The sequence below is a fragment of the Pipra filicauda genome, unplaced genomic scaffold (genome assembly GCF_003945595.2).
Source record: "Pipra filicauda isolate LSUMZ 115617 unplaced genomic scaffold, ASM394559v2 scaffold39_size4671491_pilon, whole genome shotgun sequence".
In the NCBI taxonomy this organism is placed as follows: domain Eukaryota; kingdom Metazoa; phylum Chordata; class Aves; order Passeriformes; family Pipridae; genus Pipra; species Pipra filicauda.
This window is the reverse complement of record NW_024104531.1, coordinates 4312409-4325366: the sequence shown is the minus strand read 5'-3', so window position 1 is coordinate 4325366 and position 12958 is coordinate 4312409. Positions and strand designations below refer to the sequence as shown.

The window sequence follows — 12958 nt, the reverse complement described above, 5'->3', positions numbered from 1 at the left end:
AAAAGTAGAGCTAAGATGTCATTAGATGGTTTTAGATGCTCCTAGTTCCAGGTGGTGATTTATTTCAAATAGCACGTTTGGACAGTCACATCCCCTTTCTGCTCTTCTATCCCTATGTGGGGTGGACAAAGGAAGGATCAGGAGTTCAGTTGTGACAAGACAAAAACCTGCTGTTTTGCTTCCCAAACACATACCTCTTTGCGACAGTTCAGGAAAATATTGTTGACCATTTGGTGGGGCTCCATCAGTACCTTGACAGATGGTCTTGTGAGAGGCAGTAAGTACCATCAACAAGGCACAGAGTAAATCCCTGAAAGTAAAAGAGTCTCAGCCTTTCTGGGTTAATTCATGATTTCTGGACATGGTATCGAAAACACAATAAAAGACTATATAGTTAATTTCCCACTTTTTACATCCCTCAGTTCAGCAGGTCAGGCTTAGCTGTGACTAAAGTTGTTCTGGTTTATAAAACTGTTTTTATTTTTTTAAATGGAAGTTAATACAGCAGACAAACATTGTATTTAAACTGTGGCGTGGCAGAGACAAGATGAATGGCAGCCATCATTTGTCACTTTACAAAGCAGCTCCACAATTTTCCTGTCTTTTAACACCTCTTTAACCTTAATTTTGCTGATTTGTGCAGTCATTAATTAACTATGTATGGTATACACAGCTGATAGACCTGGAATTTCACAGTCTATTAGAGTACATAATTTGCATTTATGTCACAGTGTTGTTAAACCAAATCATTATGTTAAACTACACATATACATCAAATTTTAGGAAGTCAAAACAACTAATTATTGAAAGCAAAAAAAAAAAAAAAAAAAAAGGCAAAAAAGCCTAAATCACAGACCTTAGCTGTGGGAAGGATAGCTTGCATTTTCCCCTCCATTAACAACTGCAGCTCTAAATCTCCTGGTCTCAGGCTTACAACTTCACATTCCTTTCTTAATAACTGAAAAGACACTACAGATGCCCATATGCTGGCAGAGAGCCTTTCTCCTCGGTGGGGACTGTGGCATAACCCGTGGGTAGTGCCTCCTCACTCGAGCAGTCTGTAGCCTCTTGCCCAAACGTCTCACTATGTGCCCAGACCAGAGCCTCGCTCATGGCTGTGAGCTGTTGCCCAAGCTTTAGTGCACCAGCAAACCACACATATTTAACAATTTTATCATATTCAGAACACATAATTATCAGTTTCTACTAACTGAGATTTTTTTTCTACATTACCACTGTGACTGCAAGAGCAGAATGAGTTGCTGAGATGCAAGCATTGGCTCTGCACCTGGGTTTTGGTAACTGGAATGGACCAAATGGCACTATTAAAAAAGAAATTGATGAAAACAAAAAAAAAAAATAGCTATCCTGTTAAACCATTCTAACTAAAGGCAGGTAGTGATGGGACAAGGGGAGTGGTATTAAACTAAAAGAGAGGAAATTTAGATTAAACGTTAGAAATTATTTTCTGTGAGGGTAGCGAGACACTGGAAGAGGTTGCTCAGAGAAACTCTGGATGCCCCATCCCTGAAAGGGTTCAAGGACAGATTGGATGGGACTCTGAGCAACCTGGTCTAGTGGAAGATGTCCTGGCCCATGGAGGGAGTTTGGAGTAGATGATATTTAAGGTCCCCTTCGACACAAACCATTCTATGATTCTGTGAAGTGTTACATTTTTAAAAAAGGACCAGGAGAAAAAAACCCCAAACAGATGACCTCTTAAACCATTCTAACTGAAAGTAATGCAAAAATCTGGACAGGAAGGCCCCTGCTGGAGCTGCAGGAGCAACTTAAGGCAGCACTGCCTGGTCTGAGTGTTTTGAAGCTGCAGCTCTGCCAGAGCTCTCTGGCTGGCCCCCGCTCCTTGGTCCCAGCACTTCTGCCCTGCCAAGGTCTAAGATGCTTCTGTCCGCTTTTACCCACTGTTGCAGGTCCTTGACCCCCACCTTCCTCCCCATCGGGGGTGCTCCCACAGGCTGTGGGATGCCCCACACACTGCCACAGCTTGCCCCACTCAGCCCTGCAGTAGAGGGCATCCGAAAGGCAGTGAGTCTTTTCAGAGCAGCTTTTGCACAGCTCACTCTTTTCACTTTTGACTGAGTGCTGGTGTGTATGTGTAACAGGAGGCTGATACTTCAAAGAATGAGTCACTCTGTTTTTTTCTTTCCTGTGATGACAAGCCTGCCGTGGTAGCCAGGGTTTTGGAAGTGGTGGCTGTCACATTTGACAATATGGCTGTTATTTGGCATGTTTTGATTTGCTTAATGCTGCTACAGCACTATGGTAGTGAGTGGCCCTTTGCGCACATCCACGGGCCTTGGGCAGAAACAAAAGCAATACAAAACATTGTTCAAATATTGCATTTAGTACAAATTCTCCTCCCGTCCTACCACCCCAATCAAAAAGTCAAAGCCAGAGAAGCTTAGAGGAAAATGTTGTGGGGTTTGGTTTTGGTTTTTTTGTTGTTGTTGTTCTTGTTTGTTTGTTTTTTGAGGGAAGGGTGAAAGTGTCTTTTTAAATGGAGTTATATTTGCTATGGAAGATGTTAGGCTTCATATGGTAGATGCTTTTTTTTTCTCTATCTCAGTGGATGACAGAGGTAATAATTGATTGTGTCTGTACACAATTCTCTGCTAGAAATTTTCTCTTCAGCCCTGATGTTATTAAACAAATTACTGTCATGACATGTTCTGCCTATGCAACATTGATGTAAAATTTTCTGCCTATGTAACATTAATGTAAAATAAACTATGTAAAAATCCACCCCCATAGCCAGTGGGCTATGTATAAATGAAAAGACTTATGTGAGCTACTAATTTAATTGAATTTATGAAAATAGTGAATCAGCAAGCCACTGCTATTTTGCCTTCCTAGGTTTAGTGGCAAGTTTCATATTTTACCCATTTGGAAAAGAAAGGTATTTCAGTGTCTGGAACTGCTCATCCGACTACTGAAATTAACTGCAACAATCAGTCACTGTGAGTACTTTTTATCTATGTCACTCTCTGAAAGTAGTGAAAATAAAAGTGCAGAGAGTCAAAGGTTCTACAGTAAATTTTGACAGACAGGTACCAGGAAATAACTTGCTTTTTTTTCCTCCTGTTAGCTATTAGAAGGTTGCAGCCTTTGATGTGTTGGTAAGAGTGACCTTGATGTGCACATCCTTTGAGAAGGTTGTACCAGTTCTTCACTTGTTGTCACTTTGGGCCTGGTAAAGCTGGTGGAAATCTTTCCAGGGATTTCTGTGGGCTTTAAAATTAGGTGTAAACTAAACATTTACATGTTGTAAGAGTTTAGCATGCGCTTTCTTCTGGTAAAGCAATACAAGTGCTCACAGAGAGAAGAAACTGCTTTTAAAATTGTATTAAAAATACCACAGTGAGTTTGACTGAGAATTAGGTTTAAGAATAACACGTTGGCATGGTGTCTTGCTAGAGTACTGTACCCAACTAGCACTGGCACCCATGCATGTGCCTTGCTGGACTTGCAGAGGACTGTGGTGTGCCAGTCTTTTGACCGATGTGTCCCGGTCAAGATGGTGCAAAACCCAGGTGGAGCATTGGGGAGGGCAGAACTTGAAATGCTCGTGTTACATGGAGCTGTTTGGTTTGGCCCTCAGAAGAGTGGAATGCTCCTAACCCAGGTTATGAAAAGGTGTGCAATAGTCATGGTTTTTCTCACTTGTCTTTTAGAACAGCCTGGAAGGTGGGGATGCCCCTCTCATAACAGGTATCAGCAGCAGCCTTCAATCCCCTTGCCTGGGGATGAAAATCAAATCTCTCAGCACAAATATCTGAAACTGGCTTTAGACTACTATTTAAAAACTGTCTAGTTCCCTGGAAAAGAGCCAGGACTGCAGAGTTCTTCAGCAGTGCCCATCTGTCCTCCAGGGAAAACGCTTGTCTTCAAATCAGAAGTGGCTGTAGCTGCTCGACAGCCCTGGCCCTGGCAGCATTCAGCACGGGTGGCCATCAGACACTCACCTGCATCACATATTGCCCAGCTGAGAGTAAAGGGCCTTGCAATCTGGGTCTTTGATGGGATTGCCCCCATGTTCACCACGCCTGTGTATCTGTTTGGGGGACCACACTCTGCTACTGAGGATGACAAGGCAAGGGGGCGGGTTTGCAAAAAGTGTTGTTTTGACCCAGTCTGAAAGGCTTGGACCTAAAGATTTTTATCAAGAGTCTCATCCCTCCCTCCTCTCTTTCAGAGCAGTAAGCAGTCTCTGTCCCCATGCCCAACATCTGCTGGCTGAAGCTGGAAGTGCCTGACACTGACCTGTGACTTCCCTTTGCTGCTCGCTCCCACTTTTCTAGGATAAAGCTTCATGTGCATCACATTGCTGCTATTAAATGTTCATTTCATTAACTTGTTGGTAATATTTGATGATCTTGGTGCATAAAATCTCTTGGGTCCATTCCACTGATAGTAATTTTGGATGTACATCTGCCTTCATGAACAAACTCCAAACATTTTTAAGCCCTTTGTTTGTTTCCTCCCTCTGCTTTGAATTGCTGTCTCCATCTCTCCTGCTCCTCCCCATGATGCAAACAATAACATTAAACTCCTCTCTTTCTGGCTGCTGGCAGGAGAGGATGAGTAACAGTGATGGAGGAGCTGAGGAAGCCTCCTTTACAGTGCATTGGCTTGTACAGTCTGTGCTGTGCCAAGATATAAAAATTTAAGTCAGCATTTCTGATTTGAATTGTAAGTCTCCCTGGCAAGATGCTTCTACAGGCTCATGCAACTCAGGAAACAATTATTCCTGAGCCTTTACATGCACTGCACGCTGGGATTCCCAGCAATGCACAAGTAAATCAATGTTTCACTTTTTGTTTCTTGGCTGTGGTCTATGCAACCTGTGGCCAAGATCATATTTTTTACAGCATATTCCTTAACCAGTGGCACCAGCCTTGAGGTTTTCAGGGTTTTTTTGTAAGTGTAGATAAACTCTCTGCAAGTGGTGGCAGCTGAGCTCTTGCAGCCATAACAAGGGGTGAACTGGGTGTTCTCAAAAATACCTTTCCCCTTGGCTGGCTGTTGTAGAGTAGGTTGTGGTCATCAACCTGGTGCAGAGGGAGGGAACAGTGAATGACTTAAGAGCTGAAAGTAAGCTATCTGATTAATATTTAAAATACATAAATGGCAAGGATTTGTTTGCTGTGTGAAGCTAGGCATCAATCTATGGAATCAACTTCTGAGTTTAAACATACTGCACTATGACCAGCGATTCTCCACAATACAGTAGGATTTATTAATAGAAAATACGTCAATATGAGTTTGTCTTTGTACATGTTAGCAACATGTACAGTGAAACACATTTTTTTTTCAATCTATATTGTTATAATTCTTTTGTGTTATCTGACATAACCATTTATATTTTGGGCTTAAATATGTTATTTGTCAAAATGTACTTTCAGTGTTAATATACCTTTAAAATCATAGTTTATCTTTTAAATATTGAATTCTTTTTTTTCCCTCAAATCAATATTGCTCATGTTAGTGCAAATTTGTTAATCTTGAGATAGGTTAACCATTCCTTCCAGACCATAAACAGCATTTAATAAAACAGTGAGATTTATATAGCTCTACACAGCTGAACAAGATTCTAATACGAAGCTTGTTAAAAAAAAAATCCAACATTTTACAGTACATCAATTGCATTTTATACATTTTTTGGGAACAGTTTTGTTTCTTCTCTATTTCTGTGTGTGATCTAGTACAAGAATGAAGGGAACAGCAATAGATAATGATACTTTCCTCAATATTAAAAAGAATGCATCATATATATCTTGCTCAGTATGGCGGTAGTGTTGGATTTCCAAGCCTGGAAAAGAAGCCAGGTAATTCAACACCTTCTCAAAACTCAGTACAGCAAGAGTGAATGTTATCAGTCTGAGCACTTGCCACTACAGAAGAATGGAAACAAACCAACACAAAGTATAGACAAAAGGTATTTTATGTCATGTCATCGATCCAGAATCTCTCACTTGAGCAATGGTCAACATTTGACTCCAAGTAATTCCTAAGAGGAGCTGAAAGAGGGCAATGTGGGCATTTCAGTAATTTGAAGAATGGATATATATTCAACTTACAATAACCTCCTGTCCTAAGAACTTCAAACATAACAATGCATCCCCTTAGCCTGTTGGCAAACCTGTGTCTGGAGAACTGTACCAGCCTGGTGTTTATCAGGCAGTCAAGAAGAACTTCCAGTTGCGAGTGACATTTTTATTAAAAAAAAGTTTTTATACTGAAAATGTGCTTTGTTCAAAAGAGCACTGCAAATGTCACTTATTAAAATCAATGTAATAAATAAAATATAAACAACCTGTGTCCAAAACTATGAATAGTATTTTTATCTACCTCACTATACATCTGGCCCACTGTGCCCCTCCCACCCACCCTTTCTTAAATTTTTTAAAAATTTTTTTGCATGCGATTTTTTTCCCTCTGTTTACTACAAAGAGCAAAGGTTACATATCGTACACTGGGAAAAGCTGCCAAAAAGATTAAACTATAGTCCTAGATTACTGATAAATCATTTCTACATCACAATACCTGCCTGCATGAACTACTCGGGCCGCATCCTATAGAGTGAGAGACTTCTCCCCCTGTGCACAGCCAGAAGTGTGCCAGGTGATGTTAAGACTATTACAATGACTAATCACAGAAATGTTTGCAACCTAAAACAAATTCCTTATTTGTAATTTAAGCAATTTAAAACTACTCCATTTGTGGTGGGTCTTATACTCTGAAAACTGTATGCTGAACTGTTGCCTGAATCACACAAATTAGAAAATGCTTGATTCTTTTCTTTCCTTCCAAAATCACAAGAGCTAAAATGAATATGCCAGTTCTTCTGGCCTCCTAGCCTAGATAACTTTTCTTTTTTTTTTAAATTAAAAAAAAAAAAATTCTGTCCCTTACATTTTTTAGAATTTTACTTTAAATGCACAGATATGGTCTTTATTTCAGTATTTGAGGAATGTGTTCTGAGTATTGGATTTTCTTTTTGGTATGGGTTAAAATAAATGATTGTCCTAATGGTTCAGGAATTGGACCCTTTTGTAGTCTAAAGAGTTTGAGAAGTCCAGACTTGCGTCTGTTGGGTCTTTGTTTTCCATTCCCTCAGGGAGATGGCAAGATCAAACTCTGCCTTCCTTGAGCACTTACTGGTTGGTGGCTGGAGAGTAATGAAATTTCCTCAAGAGAAGATCAAGAGATGCTATTTTAATGAAAATGGCACCTAGGGGTGATGAAGTCGGAGAAAAAAAAGTGGTTACTCCATCTTTTGTGAGCATGTGGTCTAACAGTGTTGAATTTCTATCAATGGTTACAAAAGCGAGTAAGGGAAAGCACATACTGGAGTTTCCACTGTTTAAAAGAACTGAAAATCAAACAAAAATTGAAGCTTAACAAGGAGAACATCAGATGGAAAGAAGTCTTACGCCACGCAAACACACACTCAAATACACGCACACAGAATACTATGCATACATGGACGCACACAAGTAAGAATGTGTATTTGTATGGTAGGTTCTTGGAAATAGACATTCTTAGCAAATATGGATGACAGATCAATTGTAATTTATTTTCTTTTAACACTGTATCATCATAAAGAAAACTGGTATAAATGAAAAAAATCTATTTCAAATATCTACATCTAAAATTTTAGGCAGTGAAAAAGCACTTCGTTGACAAGGAGTGTGGAATGATGAATGTTAGTTGTCAGAAATTGCTGAATGCCTTTTTTTTTAGTTGCCACAAACAAATTCACATATCAGAACAAACAATACTGCTAAATATTCCTTTTTGTGGTTTTTTTTTGATTTTTTTTTTGATTTTTTTTTTTTTGTTAAAACGCACCGGGGAAAAGAAAACAAAAAACTGGAAATTCATACATCTTTCAAAATTTGAAATTGAAGCAATATTTAGAACCATAGATGAAGAAACACTGTGGCATTGGTGTAATATACACAATGCACCTTTTTTTTATCTGTAATGTACATCAAATACTTTACAACAATGCATTAACAAAAGGCAAGAAATATCTTGCTGTACAGAGGAAACCCCAAATGCAACTTGAAGCCTAGATTCACAATGAATGAGGATATTAAACAAAGTGTGAGAAGCTGTTCCCCATAAAGTATGTTTGCTGCTCAGTAACTTGTGCTTAACTCTTGACCCACATCCACTGTCATGTTCCTCCTCCTTCCTTCAGCCACATTCAATATACAGGACTGAACTTTAGACTCTATAGGCCAACAGTAAAGTTGCCCCACACTGTAAAATATATATATGTATATATATATTTCTTTCTAATTACTCCCAGGTTTAGCCTTCATATCTTTTAGCCTTCTAAGAAAAATCTCTTAATTTTTTCCATACTGGTTATCTGTGCCTTCCTATGGAACAGGCTTTAACAAACTAAATTTGCAGGAAAAAAAATGTCTTGTGGTATGCATGCACATGCACAGTTCCTGGAGCTTTTGTATCTGCCTAAGTCTCAAACCCAGGAGTCGGGAGAGGCTGGATAGTGGCTTGTTTCATAGTTAAGTTCACTATAGGGACGAGCAGCTGAATAGAAGTCGACGTAGTTGCCAGTTGACTTTAGTCCCAGGTGCATGTTGTATTCACTTGCAGGTGGACGATGATGCACTTGGTCCTCAAAGAAGGACTCATCATAGTTTCTTGTTGAATTCTGAAATGGTTGATATGGTTCATAATCTTTTCTGCTGGGCTCCTGTGGAACTGGCTGTGTTGAAACCTGAAAGACAGCAATGCCCATAGCTTGTTAGATACAACTTATTGTGGGCAACAGGATGGAAGGAGTAAATCTTACATATGTTCATTGTGCTTGAAATACGAAGTTGTGCATTATCCTAACATCTGCTCAAGGTATTGCTTAGTAGTGAATTAATTCCACAGCTCTGCCTTGTCATTTTATTTCTTTACGTGCAATAGTATTATTATTATTATTCAAATATACTTATTATTTAATAGTATTGCTGCTAAAGATGCTGTTTTATGTCAAAAGTAGTTTATGCAGCATAGCTTATAGTTACTTTCATTGCTACAATCTGTGTATAACTGGCAACTATATAATGCAAATATTGGTAACCAAAACTCAGCCTTGAAGAATTTGAATGGAAGCAATATACACGTCAAAGACGCTAAACATTTTGCAGCTGTCTTTGACAGAAGTGAGATTTAGGGGGCAGGCGACACTGTATCCTTAAGAACCATTTACAGTCTTCAGGACAGTCACATGAGAAAATGTCAAGCAAAGTGCCCTGAAATGGGTTCTTGTGTTACTGTTAAGCAGAACCATCTTCTTACCACCTCCTCAACACTTCAAGTTGACAATCTTGTGTCGTTGTACATTCCAGCTAGTTGCCTTGAAATTGAAATGTTTATGATAAGTAGGAAAAAAAAATCTCAGATGGTTCCCTAACCTAAGGTTGCCATAAAACTTTTTTCATACAGCCCTAGTGAATCTCTGTTTTCATAGTTGGGACTTTATTAAAATTTGAAATGTATAAACACATGCTGACTATCTTAGGAGACTATCTTTCACTTTATGCCACCTCTATAAGTCTGGGTAGACTTTGTGATTGCAACATAATGTAGCCTGTCAATCTTCATAAAGTCATCACTGCAAATATTGATTGTCAGACACCGATGTCAGAAGACTTTGAGGATCCTGCTGACTTTGCAAGAGTTAGTCATGCTCCAAGACAACAGGAGCAGTTGCACTGCTATGGCCTAAACTCTGCAATATTTGTTCAAAACATCCCTGTATTGGACTCTATGCACACAGTACAAAAGACTGCTTAAGTTCACTACCTTTCACAGTCCCGCAAGTGATCTTACAAATTTGGGCCCAATATTAGAACTGCACAAGTGAGCATAACTACTCTACTTTCTATTTCTAGTATCGCTATCAAGGTGTACAGGACTTTCAGGACCTCCATTTCATTTCATGTATTCAAACACAGGTGTTTAATTTGAGCATAGGAGAAAAAAATCTACAGGAAGAAGTCTGTTTGTATGTGATTTTTTAAATTTGTGATATTTTTCTTCATTTTCATATAAGATGTTGCACTGGTCTTTTGCCATCTGGAACGGTAACATTTTAGTCTCTGTGCTTACCTGGTTATGTTTGACATCTTCAGCAGGCGCACCATACGAATTCCTGTACAAAGTTGAGATTCCAGTGTTCTGAGCTGGAGAGAGAAAAAAGGAAGAAAAAATCAGGTTTACCAAACATACCTCTTTGGCCTCAAAGGGAATTCTTAAGGCTTCATTAAATACATCATACAATGTTGGTTTCCCACACACCAAAGTCTTTAAAAGCATCTGTAGACTTCTCTTTTCCTCTCACTAAACAGTCATCATCTTTGCTTTGGTGTACATACATGTCCTTGGTATACATTTATTAATGCTGACAGGCTCTGTCACGTTCACATCAATCTTGTGTGCTTCATATACATAAATCAACAAAATAATTTCATATACAGCTATCATTCAATAATATATTTCAGGTTAGAGATGGGATTCTATATCACGCATATGCTAAACAGGTAGCACTTGTAAATATTGAGATTGAGAAACATTTCAGTTCTTTCACTTCAGTTGGATGATGTGGATTACTAATTATTAATTAATATAGTAGTGATTTTGCTACTTCATGAAATTATTCATGCAAAAAGTGGTTAAATGTAAGTGAGAAAGGAGTTATGCAAAAAAGTAATATGTAGTTATACTGAAGAGGTCTTGCCAAGGGGGTCTGAAATCCATGACTACTGTCACTGTTGTCACTTTCTTCTCAGATGTCCTACTACTGAAATGCACAGACAAAACCGAGATCTGAGTTTGAAATCTGAAGTAATTCTAAAGACAACGAGGATATAAACATTTAGTTTTGCAAAAATTTATTTCCCACTTTGTCCCAAAAAAACCCTTACAAAAAGCTTAGAATTTTCCTTGCAAAGCTGACTCCACTGATCACTGTGATTTGGCTATCTAGCTGAAGCTTACTTTGTTGGTAGGACTCAAAAGATTGTAGCTATTTCTCATATTTGAAAGACCATGAAGGCAGCCTTTTGTGTGGCTGCTGCACGCTATTAATGCATTATTAACTTTCCAGACATAACCAATGATTGGATGCTGTCATGAGGACTCTTACAACAAAAGCACAGGCCTGAAAGTAAAAATTGAGTAGTTGTCAGTCAGAGTCATCAGTGGAACTGAAACATGTTGATTGTGACTCCTCTTATGTCCTTGCAATGGTATAAAACCTGGAGGCACCTCTGAGGGCTAGGACTGAACACCAGAGCTGAAAGCTGGGTATGGATCCATGCTAGTCACATCACTAAGAAGAACCACAGTTACTGAAGGTGTAAACAGTCTTTCTTCCTTTGGCAACATGCTAGCATGGACCCCTGCACGTAAAACTGCCTCTACCTTTCCCCTCACCACTGCACCCTTTCTGCAGAAAGGAATGGCATGGCCTTCACTCAAAGTTGACTGGAACATGCCAATTCTGATCTTCACATCAGGGATGGATTCCATGTTGAAGGTATAATTTTTGTCAACACTGTTCCATATTGCTTCTTTTCAGATCTCAGACGATGTTGTTAAAGATCTCCAGCATGTTTGTGAAAACAGGATAAAGACTGGGCTTATATGGTAGAGTGATAAGATCTAACAGCTGGAAAAAGAGATTTTTCACTTCATAACCATTTACTGATGGGGTGAAAAAAACTCTTGTGTCTTGAAGAGCTGGATGCAATTAGTAAAAAAAGTGCATAGTCTTATGTAAGAAACAGGGAAGAGCTCTGGAGGCCACTGGTATTAGGAGTTCGTATCAGCATTGCTCTTTCTGGTGCATCTCGTGACAGCATTACTATCAGAAGTACAACTGACAGATCTTTCCTTGATATCATCTTTTTTATGCGTTTTTTTTTCTGATTTTCTTGCTTGCCCCATAAAGTGCTAGAAGAACTTGGGTTACACAAATTTCTCTTCTCATGATCTAAAGATACCCAGTGTTTCAGCTATCCATTTTGTGAAGTCCTAGATCTTGAAAAAAAAGATGAAAGTGACTTTCAGTGTGTTGGACTGCCATAGATGGAGGAAGAACTTCTTGTAACCACCTTGGCTTGGGCTATCGTAGAGGCTGAGATAATTCTGTTTCTGGAGGAAATGTAAGTGAAGCAATGTAGCTGCTAGCAGTGCATGCAGCCCTGCTCCAGTACCCGCTTCTGAACATGCAGGTGGCATCCCTGGGAACTCCATTTCTGCTCTGCCATGCTTCAGTGAGCAGTTGACTTTTGCTGTCCAAAAGCAGAGAGTAGATATAAAAGAAAGGAGAGAATGAGCTAGATGAATGGACAGATATTGTGTGGTTAGTACCTGATTTGCCCTGTTAATATTGTGTATGTAAAACAGACAGAAAGAGAAGCTAATGAAATAATTTTCTTTTTTAAAGCACGGTAAGAAAAGGGAAAGGAGTAAAAGGAGTAAGAAATGGGGATTTTCTTGCAGCCACACTTCTTTGCAGAGATGTGAGAACTGTAGCTGCAGATGAAATTAATTAAGCAGTGATCAGTGTGAATGTTTATGTATATATTTTATGCATTATCTAAATATCCATACATGATAGTACTGAAGACATATCTTTTACTAGGCAAAATTGTGAGAGTTCTAAAATGAGTACTGTTATCAACCTGCAGTACTTTGTGGTTGCATTGCATAATGAACATTACAGAAAAATACCTTTCTTTCTTCCCCTGGGCAGTTTTCAAAGTGATACATGTTAAAAGAAAGCCATATAGTTCCTCACAGGAGTCTTCTTTAAAATTGACAACAGCTTTGAAAATTACGTTACTCGGTGGTTTATGTGATAAAAATGTCACTGACCAAAGTTATCCTCATATGTCCCAGTCAC

At 39.0% G+C, this 12958-nt stretch overlaps 1 protein-coding gene across 10 annotated transcripts in view; it reads right to left on the bottom strand.

Annotated features, from left to right (window-relative positions):
* Nucleotides 1-7572: 7572 nt before the first annotated feature.
* Nucleotides 7573-12958, bottom strand: part of CTNND2 (catenin delta 2) — a 631056-nt gene continuing 625670 nt past the window's right edge. For all 10 annotated transcript variants that reach the window (XM_027724249.2, XM_027724246.2, XM_027724247.2 and 7 more), the window contains 2 exons: nucleotides 10159-10232; nucleotides 7573-8773 (listed from right to left, as the gene is read on the bottom strand). In XM_027724249.2, coding sequence (XP_027580050.1) covers nucleotides 8513-8773; nucleotides 10159-10232 — 335 coding nt within the window. In that variant the 3' untranslated portion in view covers nucleotides 7573-8512. The remainder of the gene's footprint in view (nucleotides 8774-10158; nucleotides 10233-12958) is intronic.